The sequence below is a fragment of the Hyperoodon ampullatus genome, assembly GCF_949752795.1.
Source record: "Hyperoodon ampullatus genome assembly, chromosome: 5".
Lineage (NCBI taxonomy): Eukaryota > Metazoa > Chordata > Mammalia > Artiodactyla > Ziphiidae > Hyperoodon > Hyperoodon ampullatus.
The window spans coordinates 134176593-134198684 of NC_136918.1; the positions used below are offsets into that span (position 1 = coordinate 134176593).

A 22092-nucleotide genomic window follows, 5' to 3' on the forward strand; every position below is an offset into this window, starting at 1 on the left:
TATAAATATATATATATATATGCATAATTATACAATTTACACTGCACACATTGTTTACAGAGAACAATTAGCTGAGAGGGTTAATTTAAATGACCATATAAAATACTTCTGTAAACAAAGTATGACAGGCAGTAAGGAAACCATTCACAGACTTCCTAGAAATAATCTGAATTCCTTTCATTCCGAAGAAATCGCATTTAAGGACACAGTATTGAATATTAATAATGTTCTTTGTATTAAAACAAGAGTCAATATTTTACAGTTTAAGAAACTTTACATATATACAAATTTTTTACATTGGGAATGGTATTAGAACAAATAGGCGTCTTTTCAGTCTCATAGATCTATTTTCCTTCGATCAAAGACTTAAATTCTTTCACATTGTGGTCACTTGCAACAGACATAGCGTGATCCAGAGCTCGAACACTTGCAAGGAGTTTTACTATCTGTTTTATGTTTTCCCTAAAGGAGAAAAAAGGAAACACAGATCAGCAGGTTACAGCATGTGGAAAAAAAAATTGTCCATATTAAAAAAAAAACCTGCCTATGTTTAAATGCCCAGAAACAGAGGACCCATTTTCAAAAATAAAAACACCCCAAAATCTCATTCAGATCCATGATTTTCATTAATACCGAGAAAGGAGAGAAAGCACTCTATTGTCTAACTTAACTACTTCAGAGCCCTGCCTTCCATTCCTTCCCAAACCAGAGTCCTAGCTCTCCTAGAGTACACCTGGAACACAAACTATATTCGTGGGTATTCATGACCAACGCATCAAGATCCAGAGTAATTTCCACTCCTCCAAAATTCACTAATAAAGTATAACCTGGCTTCTTTTATCACCCAGCTAGAAGTCATTCTCAGTAATCCTCAAATTTTAGCATACATCAGGATTACCTAGAAAAGTGCTAAAACACAGATCACCAGGCCCCACCTTCAGAATTCTGTTCAGTAGGTCTGGAGCGGGACCTGAGAATTTGCATTTCTAACAAAGCTCCCAGGTGATGCTGCCAGAAACTACTTTTAACATTTACAATAGTTTGAACCACTTGTGAGAAACAACACACAATGTGACATTATTAGCTGTCTCTTCTCTACAAAATTGTAGTAAGCACCTTTTAGGGGAGGATTATAATTTTTAAGATTTTGTGACTCACACTCATAAAGTGGAACCTACCTTATGTGCACTGCACACAGCAGGTGCTTAAACAGCTGCTGAAATTCCTTTCCATAGAAAAGTAAATACTGTTTGTTGACACTTACTCCCAAACAAAAACAGTTACATATATAAATCAAAGTTTAAAAGAAGTGAAGTGAATAGGATTTATCTAGTAAAAAACAACACATTGAGAAGAAATATTAGACCTAATAAATAATAACCAACAGCAAAATGACACGTTAAGGATGAAATAAAAACATAAACCAGGGAGTTCCCTGGTGGTCCAGAGGTTAGCACTCCGAGCTCTCACTGCCAAGGACCTGGGTTCGATCACTGGTTGGGGAACTAAAACCCCACAAGCCACACAGTGTGGCCAAAAAAAACCCCCAAATCACCTGGCAAAGATTTTTTTTAACCACTGAAGTATTTACTATCTACTTTGCTTTTAATTTTATTATAAAAGATAGCAAATTTTCTCTCAAGAAAATAAGGTTCTTTTTCCTGGGAGGGGAACAGGGGATAAGAAAGAGATTTTGTTAGGCGGTATGACTAATGGTGTAATCAAAATGAAAATGAAACTCTGACATTAGGAAGAATATATGAAACTTAAAAAAATAAAATTCGTCTTTGGGAATTCCCTGGTGGTCCAGTGGTTAGGACTCGGCACTTTCACTGCGGTGGGCCTGGGTTCAATCCCTGGTCTGGGAACTAAGATCCCACAAGCCATGCAGCGTGGCCAAAAAAACAAAAAATGAAAAACAAAAAACGAAAAACAAAACAAAAATAAAAATTCCTCCAAATGGTACTAGTTGTTATTATTACTATTACTTACTTTTTATGCTAGAGATCTACCCCTAAATTCCATGAACACCCAAGACAATGTACTGAAAAAGGGGTAATGGTTTGTTCATTCCTTCCTTGAAACCTTGATAAAAAATATGTATAAGCTGCTCCCCATAAATCATGAGTGATGACTTAGTCCATGATATGGATATAGAAAAACTCAACATAGAGTACAAACATCTCAAAATTGAGATATAACCTTCAATATACTTTGGGTTTCAGTGGCTATCTTTTCTAGGGTTTATAATCTGTAAAATGAACCTCCAAAGACCAAGATCCATGACATTCTAAGAGCCTGAGATTTCCCCAATTATTCAAGGGAGGAGACAGAAAAAGCAATGATTCACTTACCAGAAACCTTCCCTTAATATCTTCATAAATAACATATTGAAAAAAGATTAGGTAAAAGTTGCAAAAATGAAAAAATAATGTGCATTTTTGGTAGGTTTATCAATACTAAGTCAATGTTTACAATTTAAAGTAAAATATAGGGCTTCCCTGGTGGCACAGTGATTAAGAGTCTGCCTGCCAAGACAGGGGACATGGGTTCAAGCCCTGGTCCGGGAAGATCCCACATGCCGCGGAGCAACTAAGCCTGTGCGTGCACCGCAACTACTGAGCCTGCGCTCTAGAGCCTGCGAGCCACAGCTACCGAAGCCCATGTGCCTCGAGCCTGTGCTCTGCAACAAGGGAAGCCACCACAATGAGAAGCCTGCACGCCGCAAAGAAGAGTAGCTGCCGCTCTCTGCAACTAGAGAAAGGCCGCGTGCAACAACAAAGACCCAGAGCAGCCAAAAATAAATAAATTAATTAATTTAAAAAAAAAGAAGAAAAGAATCAAAATAAAATAAAAATTAAAGTAAAATATAAACATGTCTCTACTGAAAACATTTTAATAATACTAAACCTAACAACTAAAGACTCTAGATCACTGTTTCATTCAATAATTACAAATAATTACCTTGCATTTCTTTTTTCCACATCAGAGCACCCGATACTGTTTCTGTAAATTGTATCTGCTAGGTGTACAAGGTATCGACAGAAGTTTTCTAACTGAGAAATAGTTCTTTCTCCTTTCAGATTCATAAACCACTGCTTGGGGAAACAACTGATCACCTATGAAGAAGAAAGATGTAAACAGTTAAAACAAAAATAAATTAAAGCATCTAAAAGCTGAGTCTAGATAATGCATATAATGTATTTAACTAGAAGACTTGCTATTGAGCAACATATAACTAATTACTTAGAAGGGATATTCTTTTAAACCTGATTTTCTACATAACTATACAAATACACCTAGATATACCCTAATTTTAAACTTCAATATACAGACACTCAAAGCAAAAGATAAATAATTTCTCCAATATTTAAGTAAATTAGGGACATAAAATTGATAACCAATTGCTTCATTTTCCAGTCTTCCAGAAAGCCCTAAATGAAATGAACTGTCCTTTGATCAGCAGCTTTTGATGTAAGAACATGTATAGCGTTAAGTACCAAACTGCAGCCTCTCCCCGTGCCAAACAGTTCAGTAAGTAGGCATCCTTGCTGGCAGCAGGAGCCGTGCTGGCTCAGAATGGAGTGAAGAGAGCATCACACCGGAGGGGCAGCCTAGGGCAAGAGCCCAAGCAGGACGTGAACAGGGCATGGTGGCAACCTGGCATGGGGTACCAAAACCTGAGCAAGGGGAGGCTGTTTCCCACCCGGGAGAAAGCAGCCAGTGGGTAGAGATAGCTCCCCACCAAAGAACCCAGGGATGCTTGGAGAAACAACTGATTCCAGAGCTGGGCCAAGCAGGTACAAGATAAACCTGGAACATCGTGTGCCAGAAAGCAAGAAAGTGCTCCCCCCAAATTAGAGGACATGCCACAAGGTCACAGAGGTCAACTTGAAGGGACTCACACTAATGAAGTCTAGGACAATTCCTGACAAAGATGCAAAATCTGAACCTATTCATGAGAGAATAACAGACAAACCCAAATTGAGGGACATTCTACAAAATAACTGGCTTATCATCTTCAGAAGTGTCCAGGTATAAAGGTCAAGGAATGAATCAGTCTTCCAGATTAAAGGAGACTAAAGAGACATGACAATTAAATGCAAAGGATGATCTGGGAATTTCTTTTGCCAGTTCCTTTGGATATTATTGAGATAGCTGATAAAACGTGAAAAGGGGCCTAAGGATTAGGTGACAGTAGTATATAAATGTTAATTTCCTGATGTTGATGGTCATACTGTAATCATGTACAGGAAAATCCATGTTTATAGGAAACAGACACAAAACTATTTGAGGGTGAGGGAGTATCATGTCAGAGAATTAGTCTGATGTGGTTAGGTCGAAAAACCGTACTGTACTTGCACATTTTCTTTAATCATATGATTGTTTAAAAAATAGTTTAAAAACTTATCAAAACTGTATTAACTCACGTATATGAAGTAAAAAAAAATAAATTAACTAAAATTATTTCTTAAATGAGATAAGAGACCATGAGACCATTTCTTTAGTAACACTTAAAATAGCATTCATTCAACTGTTAAAAAATTATCCCCAAATTAAAACTTTTATTAATACCTATAAAAATATTGATATAGATAGATGGATAGAAGGACAAATATACACATATATAACAGTACAACTTTTTATATAAAAAATGCTAAGGGGAGATTGTCAACATTACACCAACTTCGATAATCAAAGGGGTTTTCATGAAATTCTCAAATCTCTTCGAACAAAGAAAACTTAATCCATCTTAACTCGTATGCTTTAAAAACTACAATATGTGTCATTTAACTCACATTTTGGGCTTTTTTGATGCTGTCATCGCCATATTCTGAATTCTGAAAAGCCATGAGAATGTATCTATTTAATAAACCATCTATTGATAATTCCTGAAGAGTTTTGTTTGAAAAAATGCCATACCATTGAAGAAAGTTCCCTAAGAGCTAGAAAGAAGAAGAAAATTATTTTTTCCCCAGTTTTATTGATATAATTGACATGGAACACTGCGTAAGTTTAAGGCATACAACATAATGATTTAAATGTATATTGTGAAATAATCACCATAAGTTAACATCCTTCCTCTCACACAGTTACAAATCTTTTTTCTATTCTCTTAGCAACTTTCAAATATACAATACACTATTGTTAATTACAGTCATCATGTTGTACATTACATCCCCAGAACTTCTTACAACTGGATGTTTGTACCTTTTGATCCCCTTTATCCAATCTCCCTACAACTCCCCACCTGTGGCAACCACAAATCTGATCTCTGTTACTAAAAGTTTGGTTTTCTGAGAAGGAAAAAAAATTGCGAGGCAATGTAAAGCAATTAAATTAAGTACAAAGTAAATTACTTACACAATAAAACACCTTATGAAATACCCTGGACCATGTCTTGCCAAAGCACTAATAAGCAGTTTGGAAGGGTCTGAATATTTCTGATGATGACTGAGGTTAACTAAAATTTAAATAGTCACACGGAGCTAGTGGTTACTATAGTGGACAATGCAGATACAGAACATTTTCCATCGTAACAGAAAGTACTGGGTGGGCAAATGATGTTGCTTAGATAAATGTCCTCCCTTGAAAATCATGCCTAAACCAGTCCTATCACCCTGCAAAAAGATGGAAATTCTCTTTTTGACTACCACATGGCATGTTTACCAGACTTCATGAACCTGGATATTGGAACTACTTAAGCTCAATACATATAAAATGGAAGCCCCCGCCCATTCCACCATCAAAGTCTAAGTTCCCAGTATTTCTCATCTTAGGAAATGGCAACACTATCCAACAAATCAATCAAGCCAGAGCCTACGTGAGCTGTATCATTCTCGACCCCTCCCTCAAGCTGTCGAACCCCACCTCTCCCCATCCTGGACCTTCCTCTCAGGCCTTGCTGCCACGCCCCTGATCGAAGCTGCCCGTCATCTCTTTGTGGGCCCTGCAGTTATTCAACTGACTACAAGCAACAGCGCTGGTCTAGTTCTTCTCCAGCAGGGCTCCGTGAGAGAACTAAAACCTACAGAAAACGATCTGAGTGACTCCTTACATAATTTTCCCCAAGGAGGGTACAAGCTAGTACCATTCTAGCTGCATACGCAGTGGAGGCCTTAGGGCATCAGGTATTAATTCTTCCACAGAAACCCAGCTGAGAAGAGCTGCTCAAGAGTTTGACTGGCCTGAGTTGGACTCCCATCTCTACCACTTAACAAAGGGATGAGCCTGGGCAGGTTATTCTGTGCCTCACGGTCCCATCAGCAGAGTCAAGCTCATTGGGCTGCTGTGAGGATTCAATGAGATAATGTGTGCTACAGTGCTTGGCACACAGTAAATATGTAGTAAGTACTAATTTCCATTTTCATTATTACTATCTTCACCTACTTCATTTCATTATCCCCACACAGAAGCCAGAATATGTTAAAAAGGGCAATATTTTCATGTCACTTCCCTACTAAAAACCCTTCCACAACCCATATAAGAGCAAATGATTCTCAGCAAAGGTACAAAAGCAATTTAATTTTAAAAAGGATAGTCTTTTCAACAAACTGTGCTGGGACAAAGGAACTTCAAGGCCTCATGCCCTATATAAAAATTAACTCAAAATGGATCACAGACTTAAATGTAAAACCTAAAACTATGAAATGTCTAGGAGAAAGGATAGGAAAAAAACTCTGTGGCCTTGTATTAGGCAAAGAGTTCTTAGATGTGACACCTAAAGCACAACTCATAACAGGAAAAAATAATAAGTTGGACTTCTTCAAAATGAAGAACTTCTGCACTCTGAAAGACTGTTAAGACACAGACTGGGGGGGGGAAACTCTTTGCAGATCACGTAACTGATAATGTACATGTATCAAGAATACAAAACTCAAAGCTCAATAATAAGAAAACCCAATTTTTAAAAATGGGCAACACATTTGAACAGATACTTCATCGAAGAACATATACAAATGGCAAGTAAGCACATGAAAACATGCTTGGGCTTCCCTGGTGGTGCAGTGGTTAAGAATCTGCCTGTCAATGCAGGGGACACAGGTTCAAGCCCTGGTCCGGGAAGATCCCACATGCTGCGGAGCAACTAAGCCCGTGCGCCACAACTACTGAAGCTCGCATGCCTAGAGCCCATGCTCTGCAACGAGAGAAGCCACTGCAATAAGAAGCCCGCACGCTGCAACGAAGAGTAGCCCCCGCTAGCTACAAGCAGCAGCAAAGACCCAACGCAGCCAAAAATAAATAAATAAAATAAATAAATTTATTAAAAAAAAGAGGAAGAAAAAGGAAACATGCTCAACATCATCAGTTGTTAGGAAAGTGCAAATTAAAACAATAACAAGACACAACTATACACCTAGGAGAATGACTTAAAAAAAAAAAAAAACCCTGAAGATACCAAGTGCGGTGAGTGGTGAGAAAGAATAACTAGAACGCGAATATATTGTTGGTTTAGAAAACAGCTTTGCCTAGGTATTTACCCAAGTGATGAAAACGTATATACCCAGAAAAACCTGTGTGCAAACAGGTTTATTCATAATTACTCCAAACTGGAAACAATCCAGTGTCCCTCAATTGGGGAATGGATAAAAATCAAAACAAAAAAACCTGTGGTATATCCACCATACGATCGAAGACTACTTGGCAATAAAAAGGAGTGAACACAAGACAACACTGATAAATCACGAGTGCATTCTGTTGAGTGAATGAAGCCAGACTCAAAAGGCTAGTTAGTATATAATTCCATTCCTAAGACGTTCTTACAAAGAAAACTACAGGACAATAAAAAGGGGTGGCCAGGCTGTAGGGGTGGGCTTGACTACAAAGGGGCATGGGGAATTTGGGGGAGATGATGGAAGCATTATACATCTTGATTTAGGGAGTGAGTACATGTCTACGTGTAAATTAGAGCTCCCATATCATCCGAACTGCTCATCTCTTCCCTAACTCTAGCCATCCTGGCCTTTCCTCAGTTCTAGTATACCCTGCTCTCCCTTACCTCAGGGCCAACTAATAACCTAAATATCACTTCCTCAGGGTGGAGGGGAATCTTCTGTGACTCATCCATCGAGGTATCTGTGCCCCTTGTCATATGCTCCCATACAACTCTGAATTTTTTTCAAAATTCATCACACCTGAGATTACTTATTTGCTACTGTCAATTGAGCTTGGTTATAAACGCCATGAAGGCTCTACTTCTATCTTAATTCAGTGCTATATTTCCCCAACTTAGAAGAGTATCTGGTACTCTATTTGCTATGGTTTAGTAAGGCATTTTGTTGGCTAGTTTGGACCTTACTGGAACTCAGAATACATTTTCACCTCTGCAAACATCAAACCTGAACAAACTTTTGGAATAAAATCAGTTTGTATGAAGTCAAACAAAATCTGAAGTCTTTTAGATAGCCTACAGACACATACCTTAACTGAAGACCAAAACTGTCGTTGAAAAAACAAGTAAGGCCCAGAATTTTTATTTTCCAAGACACTAAGAAAAAAAGAGAAACACATCATGATCAAAGTTGTGTGTTAAATGCCACCTGATTCCTAGAAGATTTCTGTAAGTAAAAGAGGTGAACATAAAAAGTTAACTAATTTTTCAAAATTTCAAACAACTGTATTCCAGAAGATAATTTTAAAAGGTAATGGCGGGCTTCCCTGGTGGCGCAGTGGTTGAGAGTCCGCCTGCCGATGCAGGGGACACGGGTTTGTGCCCCGGTCCGGGAAGATCCCACATGCCGCGGAGCGGCTGGGTCCGTGAGCCATGGCCGCTGGGCCTGCGCGTCTGGAGCCTGTGCTCCGCAACAGGAGAGGCCACAGCAGTGAGGGGCCCGCGTACCGCAAAAAAAAAAAAAAAAGGTAACGGCAATTTATTGTGAGATGCTAAGGGAGGACTATTTGCGTTATGCTGCTTAAGGGAGCAATTTCCCCACTGAGCCACTCTCTTTGGGCTACAGGTTTACACTATGTAGGTAAAGCTTGTATTTCAAGCTATGCTTAGTGTTCTGGAGTTTAAGAAGTCTTCTCTGAAAAATAATGGGGAATATTATCATCTTTAATGTTCTTAGGAGGTACTTACTTTTTGGGATACAAGGGCATGAATACATCATCATCTAAAGTTCTCCTCATTCTCAATAGAAGCGCTTTTAGGTACACCTTGAGAGTTAAAAATAGATCATGCATTTTAATAAGGGTTATGATAAAAGTTGTATTTTAGTAAATAAAAATAAGCAATATTCCAAATCATACAGAGTATTCAATTTTGAGTGAACAGCATCTCAAATTTTTTAACTTTCCCCACTGAAGGTCCTAAGGTCTTTAATATTTACTACTTACTCTTCATTCAGCCCTCATCAATTACCAAGCAATAGAGCCACTCAGAAATCTTCCAACCTCTTAATCTACTATATAAAGATTTAAGATCAGACCTATAATCTGGTTCCTCTCAAAATGAGGTCAGTGAAAATAAAACAATGGTAAGGAGTACTTTCTCATATCTAAATAGCTCCTAAGAATGTTCAGTGCCGGCAGCAGCAATCTGAAGTTTTGAAACTTTATAAAACAATACCTAGTTATTTTACATGCTGTTTAAATGTTTCAGCATTTAAATGATCAATTGTTACCCATTCCAGTAGTTTTTCTTTTCCCCCAAAAAATACAGGTCTTCGAGGGATGTCTGATTAGTCCGATTGAGAATGGGGGTGGGGTGGTGAGGAGGGTGAAAACAATACAAATGAGAGGCTATCTAGACTAATTACATCATCCTTCCCAATCGATACTTTGAAACTAAAAATTACTATCTCAAATTTTGTATATTTCAGGCTATAAAGGACAGACGCCTCAAGTGGGAGAATCAGATTTTCTCATTGGCTCAGAATATAACCACTCATTCTCTCAACTCTTGCTCATTTTCAAAGGGAAAGAGAAGATAAAATAATAAATTTTTAAAAATTTAAAAAACCTTTCATAGATAATAATTAAATTACCTGTGTATTTTTGTTTTCTGCATTCACTACTGAAGGATATCCATTTACTAATTTTAGAGTAATTCCAACCATTCTTGAAGTCTGTGTTGTAGAAAAGGGGTCCCACATATTTTCAGCTATCACTATTAAGAAAAAAAAAAAGCAGAGTGTACTGAGATACAGAAATAAATTGCTGCTGACTTAAATCTGATGTCAAGCAGTCCCCAACTTAGAAATGCCAATCACGATTTTTTTCTTCCTCTAGAGTGTAAGCTTCCGTCTTCTTTGTCCTCTTAACCGTGGGAATGTTGAAGATTAGGCACATGTGGAGAGGGCAAGCAGGATTTCTATATCCTAGGAGATGTTGTGCCAGCATCAAGAATTTCTAACTGAACTCGAGCTATATTTTTAATATCAATATTTTAAATAGGTCCCTATGTCAATGATTCCTATTTTTTTTGTGAGAAATTGATGAAAGTAATGAAACTGCCCCCCAGAGAAATGCATACCCCCCCTGAAACTACGTATTCAGTTTTTCTTCAGGCAGTCCTTAAGAGCCTGAAATTTACCTGTGGATCAATTACTGCCCCCAACTCCAGGCCCTCCCCAAGGTGGTCTTTAAGTCCCAAGTTAAAAGATAGGTACCCTTTAGCCATCTCTGGGTCTGGTGGTAACTTTATTATTAATAATGTACTTTCTATGAGAAAATAGGCTCTGACTAAAAACTCCTAAAAATAGATTTGAAAAACCCAATGTGTTTGAATGTTCAATTCAATAATCTCTACCTGTTAGTTTAGGGAGAATCACCTTTTCCACAATGGTAGGTAACAGTGCAACATCTACATCGTCTTTTTCTTGCTCTCGCTCTTCACAACCGTAAAACAGCAAAGATTCAAACCACAGCATATTCTCGAAGTCACGACATTTTGCCTAGAAAATATTTAAAAGGTTACCCAAACATTTAAAATAGTGGCTGTTTCTGCTTCTAGCCATGAAAGGAGTAACAGGAACTGGATTTAGCCTTCAGTCATCACCTAAAAACCGGACAAATATATGAAACATCTATTTTCAGACAATGGACCACAGGCAGTATAGGACTATGACCCCTGAAAGAAGGGAATCAAATGAGGTGAGCTCCTGGTCGGAAGAGGAGATCAGGGTAGGCAACTGCAAGCAGAGCAGTCCTGCTGAGTTAGGAGACAATCTAAGTTCAGGAAGGCTGCAACGCTAGAAGCTGTCGGGCAGAGCTTCGGAGCTACACAGAAGGAGAGCTCCCAGATGCACGCAAGTGTCCCCGAGCCTCTGCTGGACACTAAGAAACACATACACAGGGTGGGACCCCACAAGGTCTGGCAAAGAGCCATCAGGAGCTGGGAGCTGAATGGTTCCCAGAGCTTAGATTTTTTTCCTCTTGTTTTCAGGGCTTCAACCTCAGCCTTCTTTTCGTTATAGTTCACATATTCAACCCAGCCCATCTCATTCATGCCCACGGCTCCATCCATAGGTTGGTAACTTCAAAAACCGTATCTTAAACATGACCACTACATGTCTACAGACAATTTGAGTTTCCTCTCTTATGTAACAGGCAAAGAGGTCCTATTGATTCCACCTCTTAAATCGATCAGTTTATCTCATCCTCCTGATTTCCATCACCACTGACTTAGTTCAGGGTCCCATTTCACATCTTCCTCATTGAGCTTTCCCATGATGTTCTGTTTTTCTGGAATCAAAGAACCAAGTTCTTATTCATTCATGTTCATACCTCAGCATCACTACATGTAATTTTAGTTGACTGAGAAAGACACTGTATAAAAATCGAAAAGCAAGAGACAGTTCTCTTGAGGAGGAACAGAACATAAAAGGAAAGATCGTAAGATTATACCCAGTGATAATGTGTCAATTATAGCCCTGTGGGTGACCTATCTCCCCTGAAAAACACTTTGCTGAGGCTTACATCTCTAGCTTTGAGATTAAAATTGCCCAAGGCATCATGGTATATTGCTTTTTTTTTCTTTTAGAAGAAAGTGTTTTTGTTTTTTTTTAAATTAATTAATTAAATTTATGGCTGCATTGGGTCTTGCTGTGCGCAGGCTTTCTCTAGTTGCAGCAAGTGCGGGCTACTCTTCATTGTGGTGCGTGGGTTTCTCATTGTGGTGGCTTCTCTTGTAGCGAAGCATGGGCTCTAGGTGTGCGGGCTTCAGTAGTTGTGGCTTGCGGGCTCTAGAGCTCAGGCTCAGCAGTTGTGGCGCATGGGCTTAGTAGCTCCGAGGCATGTGGGATCTTCCCGGACCCGGGCTCGAACCCATGTCCCCCACATTGGCAGGTGGATTCTTAACCACTGCGCCACCAGGGAAGTCCAGTATATTGCTTTTCAACAGTGACAGAAGCCACTCACCTCAAGAGGAGTCCAAGTGAGAAGCTGCAGCCTTATGAGGGGATTGAACAACTTTGGCAAGCAAAGGCCGATGTAAGCATCCTTGTAGGATGTGTAGTATTTTGAACGCCATGCTTCAAACTGGGATTTAATACAATCGATTGAACAGAAACTTTCAAGGACATCTTCAAAAACCTTGCTGGACTCTTTTGAAATGCGATCTAAAAACAACAAAAAAAACCCCACAGAGAATCAAAACTTAGTATGCAGTAGAAAAAACACAGTTCAAATATTTTCAGTGTTTTCTTTGTAGCTTGAGTATCAATAAGATAGGCTCATTAGCAAAGGAATAATTGTTAACTGCAACTTAAAAGAACCAGATATAAGTTTAGGTTCCAAACGTCTATCATGCAAACCACAGTGCAGGTAGTCTCCGTTTTGCATAGTTCCGATATGTACTATAATCTGTCACCACAGTCTAAATAACACCTGTCCCCAAAAACTCAGTTCAAATTTCAAGCACCATGGAATAGTAACTGTGAGTAATTGCATAAAGTACAAACCCTGTTATCTAGCTCTTCAGCCCACAAATCACCACGTAAATGACAGATGTGTAGTATCATTATCAGTGACCAATCATATCTCTTCTTTCAAAGTCTGTTGGTGATTGCAATAACGGACATAGGCAAGAATCAGCAACGGATGCTAGGATCTTTAAGTAAAAGGTTACTTAATGCTCCACACGACTTGGAACAGCAGACTCTTTATAATGAAGAGACCAAGTCATGACAACCTACTTCTCAAGATCCATCTTAACACCACTAATAGTGGGCAGCCTAACATTTGCCATCTGGTATCGTGCTGGTACCAGCATCTTGTGTGAAGTATTCTTGCCAAAAAAGCTTTAACCTGAATCTAATCAAGACAACTTCCAGTTTACAAGAAATATAGTGACTGGAAAACAAGTTAAAACCATGAGGAAACAGACAAATTTACAATGTAGGACGTTTTACAAGATAAGTGGCCTGGTCTCTTCAGAAAGTTAATGCCTTAAACAAATAAAGAATAGGGGTGTGTGTATGTGTATAAGGTATCATGATATTCACTACTTCTACATAAAAAGATGTAACAACCAAGTGCGATGCAGGAACCTTGTGTGGATCCAGGTTTAGAAAATACAGAGTAACAGAAACGGTCCTAAGAATTCTGGGCGGGGTGGCAGGGGGCTGTTACGGAGGAAAACTGAATGCAGACATGATACTAAAACTTCTAGGTAATTTTTGCAGGTGTGACAATCGTGTGGTAGTTAGGTAGAAAAGCATCTTTTTTTTTTTTAAAGAAGACATTAAAGATGTTAAAGTTTTTAGAGGGAAGTGCCATGATGTCCGTAAGTTAATTTCAAATGTTTCAGCAAAACACACACGTATCCAAAGCAAACTTGGCTAAATGATGGTAAGAATTGCTGAATTTGGGTGACAGGTGTATATGGGTGATAGGTGACAGGTGTATATGGGTGATGGGTGACAGGTGTATATGGGTGATCACTGTGCTATTCTTTCCAATTTTCCGTATGTTTGGAAATGTTCACCGTAAAAAGAGTGGGAGAAAGAAATAAGCTTATCCCACTAAGTTCCAAAGGGCTCGCAGTCAATATAATTCCAAATAATCACAGCCAGTGGTGGGAAATAAAGACTTTTACTTGGGGATCCTTCTGGAAATGTCTTCATGTAACAGAACTAACTATTCCTCTCGATTGAATTATTCGGGGCTCCCCAAATCAGGAATTCCCTTTAGGGCTGAATGCCCTACTGCCAACCTTTACCTTTCCAGACCAGACAGGCTGCATTAGGGCTGCCCCTGGGATCTGAAACATTTTCTTGTCACTTTTAAAATTCTGTGATTCAAAGAGCAGTATCATTTATGATGCAAGTACTAGATGAATCCCACAACAAAGTGTTACCACTAATTTTGAGAACTCATCGATAAAAATGGGTGCATGTTTTTACAATTAAACCAAAGTGTCTAGTTCTAAAGCAGAGGCCACAAAACTTCAAATTATTTCATGGTAGAACCCACAGCCAAGGAGAAAGCACACTGACAATGAATCTCATTTCCAAATAAATGTCTAACCTTTTTCCAGATTGAAATTTGTAATATCTGTAGACGTTTCTTCATCATCACTGGAAAGGCCTTCAAGGTGATCTGCCATCTTACCGGTTTGCTCTCTGGCTTGTCTACGACGAGTCCTAAATAACAAATATCAAGTTCCCAAACCAGATAAAAGAGACTCCTCCCTTCACAAACAAACCAACAGCAAGCATCTGTAGAATTACCTTCTCGCCTCCCGTTCTGCAATCCGACGTTTTGCATGCTCCTGATACAGTGCCCGATCTCGTCCAAAGGAATCAAGATTTGGTGCCATCAGAGCTTTATCTGTAAAACAACAATGGTTAAAGTTAAAAGCCTTCCTTCAACAATCTTGAGGAAAGAGTTTGCACAGAATAAGCCATAATGATAGACTGCTTTCTAATCTCAACAGCAGGATTCTGTAGTAACTGATAAACTGGATAGTTGTCTAGTTTAGAGCAAATCTCAATATTAATCTGTGTTCCCACAAAAAGGAAGAGAAAAATAAATGGAGAGTTCAACAACACTACACAAATGCAAATGCGCTTAAGCCCTGTTCTTATGTCTAAGTAACAGAACTAGTTTATGCTATCATGATGATCAAATAAATTAAAAATCTAAATTACTTGTGTAAAGGGAAAAATAATACATTACTTTCTTAAGGACGAACTTAGGCATCGCATGTTGAATGATATGACAGCAGAGACACAAGTAGGAAGGATGAAAAAGCAGCTTGTTGCAGGAATTTAATCATTTATTCTATTTCATTCTAATTTTTCTTTGTAGAAATTTATTCTCTATTACTATTTTAAGAACAAGGGCAGAATCAACATATAGACTGAAAATCATATCTGATAGGACCAAGTTGTGCTTTCTCAAACCCTACTTTCAAAGCACAATTCCCTTATTTCTTTTTCCCCCTATTTTCCATCTCTCTTTTTTTAATTTCTAGGGCAATTTACTAGCTTTAGCTTTCAACCTTCCTATTTAAATTTATATTTCAGTTACCACATTTTTAGTTTCTGAGATACGGCTATTCTTCTTAGAACATTCCTTTTCTATAGCATCCTCTACTTGTGCTATGTGTAGGATCCCTTCCAACATCTCCGAGGACAGCAATTATGTTTTAAGTTTTCTCCTGTCACCTGCATTGTCTTTGTTTCCTCAGTCCCTTTGGTTCTACTGCTTGTGTTGCTCACCATGATCATTAACTACCTCCTACGTAAGAAGGAGATTGGAAATTTCGTGGATGTAGGTGGGAGCTGTCTAACAGAGGCATCTCCATCAGATCCCTGGGTACACGTCAACTTTCTGTTGGGGCCCCCAGACGTTATAGTGTCTCATGGTCTTTTCTCTGGACCCACTCTCTTTCTCCAGAGAAGAATCTTCGAATCTCTTGCCTAGGGTAGAAGGAAGAGTGGGGGAAACATCTGTCTGTGATGCTTCCTCATGTCTACATTGAAGTTCTACGCTATGGAGATATTCTGTATTACAGGGGATAGTAATGAGAAGCACAAAACCCAAAGGGTGGTGGCGGGGGAGGGGGAGGTCACGTGCAAAATGAAACACATCAATTTAAGGCTTTTCCATAGTTGTTTCCCTGCTATCAAAGATGTGTCACTGATAGCAACAACAGGAAAAATAAAACCAAAAATGAGCTGGTATCCACTTCAGTGTATCCTACCTATCCTAGATCCTACTACTTTTAAAAGTTGACTCTTTTACTGAATTTTTCATTCATATTCCAAAATAGCCTGGATATTAGGAAGTATGTTCCAGAGTTCAAATTACAAAAAAAGATCAGTATAATAAACAAGATGCCTCAGCACTGCCTCAACTGGAACTCCACGACACACCACAGATGAATTGGCTAAGAAGTCCCAAACTAGAGAAATGATTCCTGCCTCTTTAAGAGCTACCCTTCATGAAAGAAATATTTCAAAGAAAATCCTCTACTATAATAAATACGTAAAACGTTATTATATTTACAGATGTTGTAAAATACATATTGAGGGAGATATGAGAGAGTAGATGGCCCAAGAGATAGCCTCCTTCATTTCGGTAAGAATTACATGCAGTAACTGTGGTAAGTGTGTACAAATCTAAACAAATGAATTTCTGGCTCTATTTTTGTTTCCTTAAAAAAAGATCAGAGGAAGAATTGATACTTCAGTACCCCATGCAATTTTTCTCAAATGTTTGGCAATTAATGAATACTCCCTCTAGGACAATACTTTTCACTTTCTCACTACCTTTCACTTCTTTCCAGCTATCAATCTAATTAACATCCAGCATTCAACCCTTACTTCAAATTCCATATAAGTAAATACCTCCAAATTATAAAGAACAGATTATAGGCAGGAAAAAGTATTTGATGAAATGCATGGCTCACCCAACCATTTAACTTAAAAGGAAATTACTTCCCGTCAGAGGTACAATGATTACCTGTAATGTGCCCCAGAAATCTGGTTCTGTCTGGATCAGAAGTGATTTGGGCGGGATGCCTTAGTTATTTAGGTGCCCCAAATGGCACTAATCCAATTTAAACGTGTACGGCAAAAACAGAAGGTCAAAGCCATTCATGTGGCTTACATCTGAGTCTGACTCATCTGACGGCCATGTTACCACCTCTTTACGATGCTCCAAAACCCATCCAGCACACAGGAGAATGCTTTCTCAGGGATTCAATGTCTCTCTAATTTAGAGGACACACTATATGACAAAGCATTGTTTTCAGAAAGAATAACAGGGCCCTTTGCACTTGGAACACCTGGGTGGTTGTTTAATATGCAGATTACTGGACACCATCCAAGACCTGGCAAGAATCTCTGGGGACAGGACCAAGAAATCCGCATTTTAAATTAGTATCATGGGTAATTCTGATGTACACTTCCACTTAAGAACTGCTGACATAGGGACCGAAGAGATGACAAAAGAAGCCATGAGAAATCCAACGTAGGAAAATTCCTATTACAGCACCCAAGAATATAGAGGGCAATGAAAAAGCAGACTTAAAATGTTTAAAAGATCTGGTTAAAGAATTTCAGCTCAACTATTTAATAAAAGGCTTCCAATTAATTTTGGTTTGCCATAACACACATCATAATGAAAGGAATATAAATTCAATTTCCAAATTTTTACACTAAAACGTCAAGAAGTGTAGGCACCAACTGACTTACTACAAGAAACCCACTACGTGAGGCAAACTAGAAAATACAAAAAAACACAAAAACTTTTGCTTTACCTAAGGGGTGAAGCTCAAAACTCCCCTAAGCTTGGAGTTGTATCATGTGTTATGTAATAAAGCCCCCACTCTCCCATACAAAATTTCCCAGCCCCTAACTCAAAACCTTTGTTGTGATCAACAACAGCATTTGTATTGGTGTTAAAATGGGGGGAAAATCAATTAGGGCCAAATAGGTACTGGTTTTAAGATAAAATACTGACGATGTCTTTACTACAAAGAATGAAAGAATGCCCGCAGAAGAATAAGATCAACAGAATATTAGTACATGATTTGAGTTCCTTTGCAAAGCTATACTTTCTTAAACACAATCCAAGCACATGTTAATTTTAGATCTACCTGACACGAGAGCAAGGACATTTGTTTCTTTAAAAAGAAAAAATGCTCTGAGATGTCTAATTTTCAATTAGGATGCACTAAGTAAACAAGGTTGTTTAATGAATAATAAAAACCTTCAAGATGGACTGACTTGAATGGCTTGAAAACTCCGAAGATTCATCTTTAATATCATCTTGTCGTCTTTGGACAAGGCGGGAAGCTCGCTGTTTGTACAGCTGATGTATTGCTGATTCAAGTTCATTAATCAGTGGCACCTGTAAAAATACAACACACTCCGTAACACCAAACTCCTCAGCTGCTTATACATTTGAGGGTTCCATATTATTTCCGGATTTCTGAAAAAGTACCCTCTGGACAGAATAATCATGAATTCCCAATGAAACACAAATAGTAATTCAGTTTTATGATTTCTGGGAAACAGCACTTCTTCTTTTATTCCGTATATGGAGCTATAATGTCCAGTGCCTAGTTATTGGAGCAAAAGTTTGGTTAGGTTAAACACTTGAACATTAGTAAAGAGAGCGAGTAAAGAACTGTCAGAAATTTTAGTGCTTCTTTTAGAATAAAGTACTTGAAAGTCCTTTTTAAAAGTCCATTTTTAACTTTCTAGCAGCATCATCTCCTTTGCCAATTTTTGTAGTTTAAAATAAACCATTATTGCTGTATAATACCAAAGATGCAATGGCATCTTTGTGGCTTTATTACACATTTAAAACGTGAACTGCATTCATTTACATTAATACGGTGAATAAAATTTCTGGCTATCACTAACCTGTCTAAAATCAATCTATCTAAAACTCAGAAAGTTCTTCTCTTCCTATCAAATGTTTAAATTTTTCCATATTTGTAAGTAAAATAATAAAATTCTTTGCATAAATTGTCAGTTTACAAAGTCAACAAATTTTTCCAGGTTAATAGCCGCAGCTAACCATTCACTTGGTTCATATGGAATACAAAAAGCTTATGGAATGAGACCTAACTTAAAAGGAAAAACCAGAAAACGTTCTCTTTATAAATACCTATGCTATAACCAAATGCTATGAAACTTTCACAAACGCTAACAACCACTACACATACCTGAGGAAACCAGAAATTCTAGTTTCCTGATGGTTAGTGCAAATGAAAAAACACATTAGAGTTTGGGAACACTGGCACCAAGTGTTATAGCAGCGTCCTGAACTGAACAGACTGTAAATGGAAAATGAAAAAAGGCAGGTGGAATACAAAGATGTCTGTAATAAAAGCAATTTTATACACTTGCATGATCCCATTGCAAAAGCAGCAAATGTTCACAGAAAGGTCAAACTGATGGAGTTATTTTATTTTTTAATATGCCACACCATGGGCAACAATGTCCCCAAATCTGCCCTGATTATCTTGGTGATATGAGCTGAGCCCACAGACTCTAAAATTAACTAGAATCGATTTTTAAAGCAATTACTGTCATGTTATTGTGACTTACACTTACCTACCCCCTCACTTTTTCAAACTGTGCAGGACTAAAGACAAATGTACCTATGCATTCCTTTAGTCCTGGAGATTATTAATGTTCCTCTACTATAAGAGCTACACGCCTGAGGTTGCATCAGACAGAACCTTAATTATTCAATTTATAGTTAAAATTCCGATAACGTGATTTTCCTGTTTAGGTAATTAAAATGCTTTTTAACAAAGCCCAGAGAAAATTCTACTGAGAATAAAGGCCCTAAAACACATTTTCAGCTCTCATTCATGTTTCTTAACAATACTGATTTATCTCAAGAGTGCACAAGAGTGCACCATGACAATTTCTTTACCCTCTCCAAACTGGAAATTGTTACTGACTATCATTATTTCAAGGCCAAATTTAAGACAAAGAACACAGAAGGAAGATGACTGCAGGAAAACAAAACAATGTAAAGTTAAAATAATCTGCAAAATAATTAAAAATCTAAGTTCAAAACCACTTAAATTTTTATAACAAAAGAGAAAAAAACAAAAGAATGTTTATATTTTGATGGTCTTACCCTGAAACAGTATTTTTATAGTATAACTGGAATGAATATTCAAATCTATCCAATTATTCCTCAGTATTTCCAAAATGACAACTTATGACATTATTAACTCAGCAGCAGACTCAATAAAATCAAATGCATATGAAAATGTCAAAATGAAATACTCATCTTTAAAAGGGAATTATCTACTTCTCTTTTAATTAAACTGTAGTCACTATATAATAGATACAGTTTAAGATCTGCTCCATAAACATTTATCTAAGTGACTCTGTAAAAATGTATTAGCACAGTCTGAGGGATACTTCCCTAGGAACAGGGTAATCAAGGAGAGATAAAGTACACTACTAAGTGTTTTTAAAACAGTTATCAATTGAAAAGTATATGAACTAGATATTCTACTAGTCTCTTTAACTCAAGAATGGTACAATCTAGTTGATCTGTCAGTATTTTTTATACTGTCAATATTTTTTAAGAGTTCAGTTTGCAATTACAAGCGTGTAAGTTTACTCAAGTAAGTTCCAAAGCAAAGACCCAGATACTTCAAGAAAAAGATCCACAGGGACAGATCTCACTTACAAAGTATGGTTTAAGACAGAGATCCTTTCTCTAGTCACAAAAGGTTAACAGACCTCCCAGCACCATGTCCCCTGGGCTCATTAAGGGCTTTATTAGTAGGAAGGACACAACTGCCAGCTCCGACTTTTATGTCCACTTCTCCTCTTGACTCCAGCCCCTCTTCAGTCAAACCTATGTTTCTTTCTCACCCTTGTACTTGTCACCCTAAGCTACAGATCTGCCACAAGGGATATCATAGCTTAGAATGTAGCTGCTTCTCCAGAAATCAGGTGATAAGAACAAGAACATGAATCCTTCAGAGAAGACTTGGTGGATCTGACCAGACTGGCTGGAACCATTAAGATCCATTTGGAAGACACAGTTTGGCACTGTTCTTTAGCCAGCCTTTGGCCTTAACATACTGAAGTAATCAACGGAGATAATAAACAGTTAAAATACTGTATGCTTACCGATTCTATGCTAATTCATATGGCCAAGAATAACAGAAAATGTGCCTTCTAATCCTGTATCACTTGCAAGTTTATAGAGACAGGATATTCAAAAGCACCATGATTTTACTTTTTTTAAAAGAAAAGGCTGTAAAGTCCACAAATGCCTATAAACCAATGCATTAAACAATAACATTTATCTTAAAGAAAAATCAATTAAAAGGCTGTTTGAGAAAAGGATTCTGCGTGCAGCTAACAAAAAATGCAAACAAATGGTACAACAGGATGCAAATAATTGTGCCAACTGACTGTCATACTAAAAAGAATGAACTTGGAAGAAATGAGACCTTAAAAGAAATTATGGCCAATGAATGGTTTCTGAAATGGATAAAGCACAGGCTTATTTAGATGAAAACTATTAGCAGCAATGGCAATCAACTTTATCTAGGGTAAAAAAAAGCTAATAAAATATTGCAACTTTATGCATATTTGGAATTACTTGTAGAAACATTTTAAAGATAAGTTTAGATCTGAACCATAAAAAAGAAAATTTCATGAGTCCCTTATATTTTAATAATTCAGGACAGGCCAATAATCTACCATTAAATTAAGGTGGGATTTGCCAAAGTCTTATTTAAATATGCTTTGAATTATCTTTTTTTGTTTTCTACAAGGCACTAGGTTACCCCAAGATAGAAGGTTGTTAATGAAGTGGAGAAAATGAAGCATGACTTTTCATCACTTCTAAAGTTGAATTCAGTGGATATTTTCTGAGAAATATAGAAATCTAGACCTCCTTAATTTTGCCTTATTCAAAGAGATTAATATTTTTGCATTCTTACCTTTTCACTGAAACACTCAAGCAAGTCTTGGACATACCCTCGCATTTCTTGCAAAAATTTATACCGTTCACCAATACCCCCAGAAGACCCTTCTAATCTCTCAATAGTCCTGGTGGAGTCCACTCGGCTTTGCAGATGTTTCTCATGCTGCTGTCGATTTGTTTTGTGCAGTTCTTTCATGGAGTCCAACCTTAAGAACAGAA

The 22092-nt window shown here is 37.7% G+C and overlaps 1 protein-coding gene across 1 annotated transcript in view; it reads right to left on the reverse strand.

Moving 5' to 3' along the window:
* Nucleotides 1-211: 211 nt before the first annotated feature.
* The window catches only part of PAXBP1 (PAX3 and PAX7 binding protein 1), a gene marked incomplete at its 5' end in the record, with an annotated part of 32975 nt that continues 11094 nt past the window's right edge, over nt 212-22092 (reverse strand). Inside the window, 12 exons of the mRNA XM_079705153.1 lie at nt 212-462; nt 2965-3119; nt 4800-4946; nt 8422-8488; nt 9080-9156; nt 9987-10108; nt 10751-10895; nt 12361-12560; nt 14470-14585; nt 14673-14772; nt 18180-18303; nt 21890-22079. Of these exons, the coding sequence (XP_079561279.1) occupies nt 345-462; nt 2965-3119; nt 4800-4946; nt 8422-8488; nt 9080-9156; nt 9987-10108; nt 10751-10895; nt 12361-12560; nt 14470-14585; nt 14673-14772; nt 18180-18303; nt 21890-22079 (1561 nt within the window). The 3' untranslated portion in view covers nt 212-344. The remainder of the gene's footprint in view (nt 463-2964; nt 3120-4799; nt 4947-8421; nt 8489-9079; nt 9157-9986; nt 10109-10750; nt 10896-12360; nt 12561-14469; nt 14586-14672; nt 14773-18179; nt 18304-21889; nt 22080-22092) is intronic.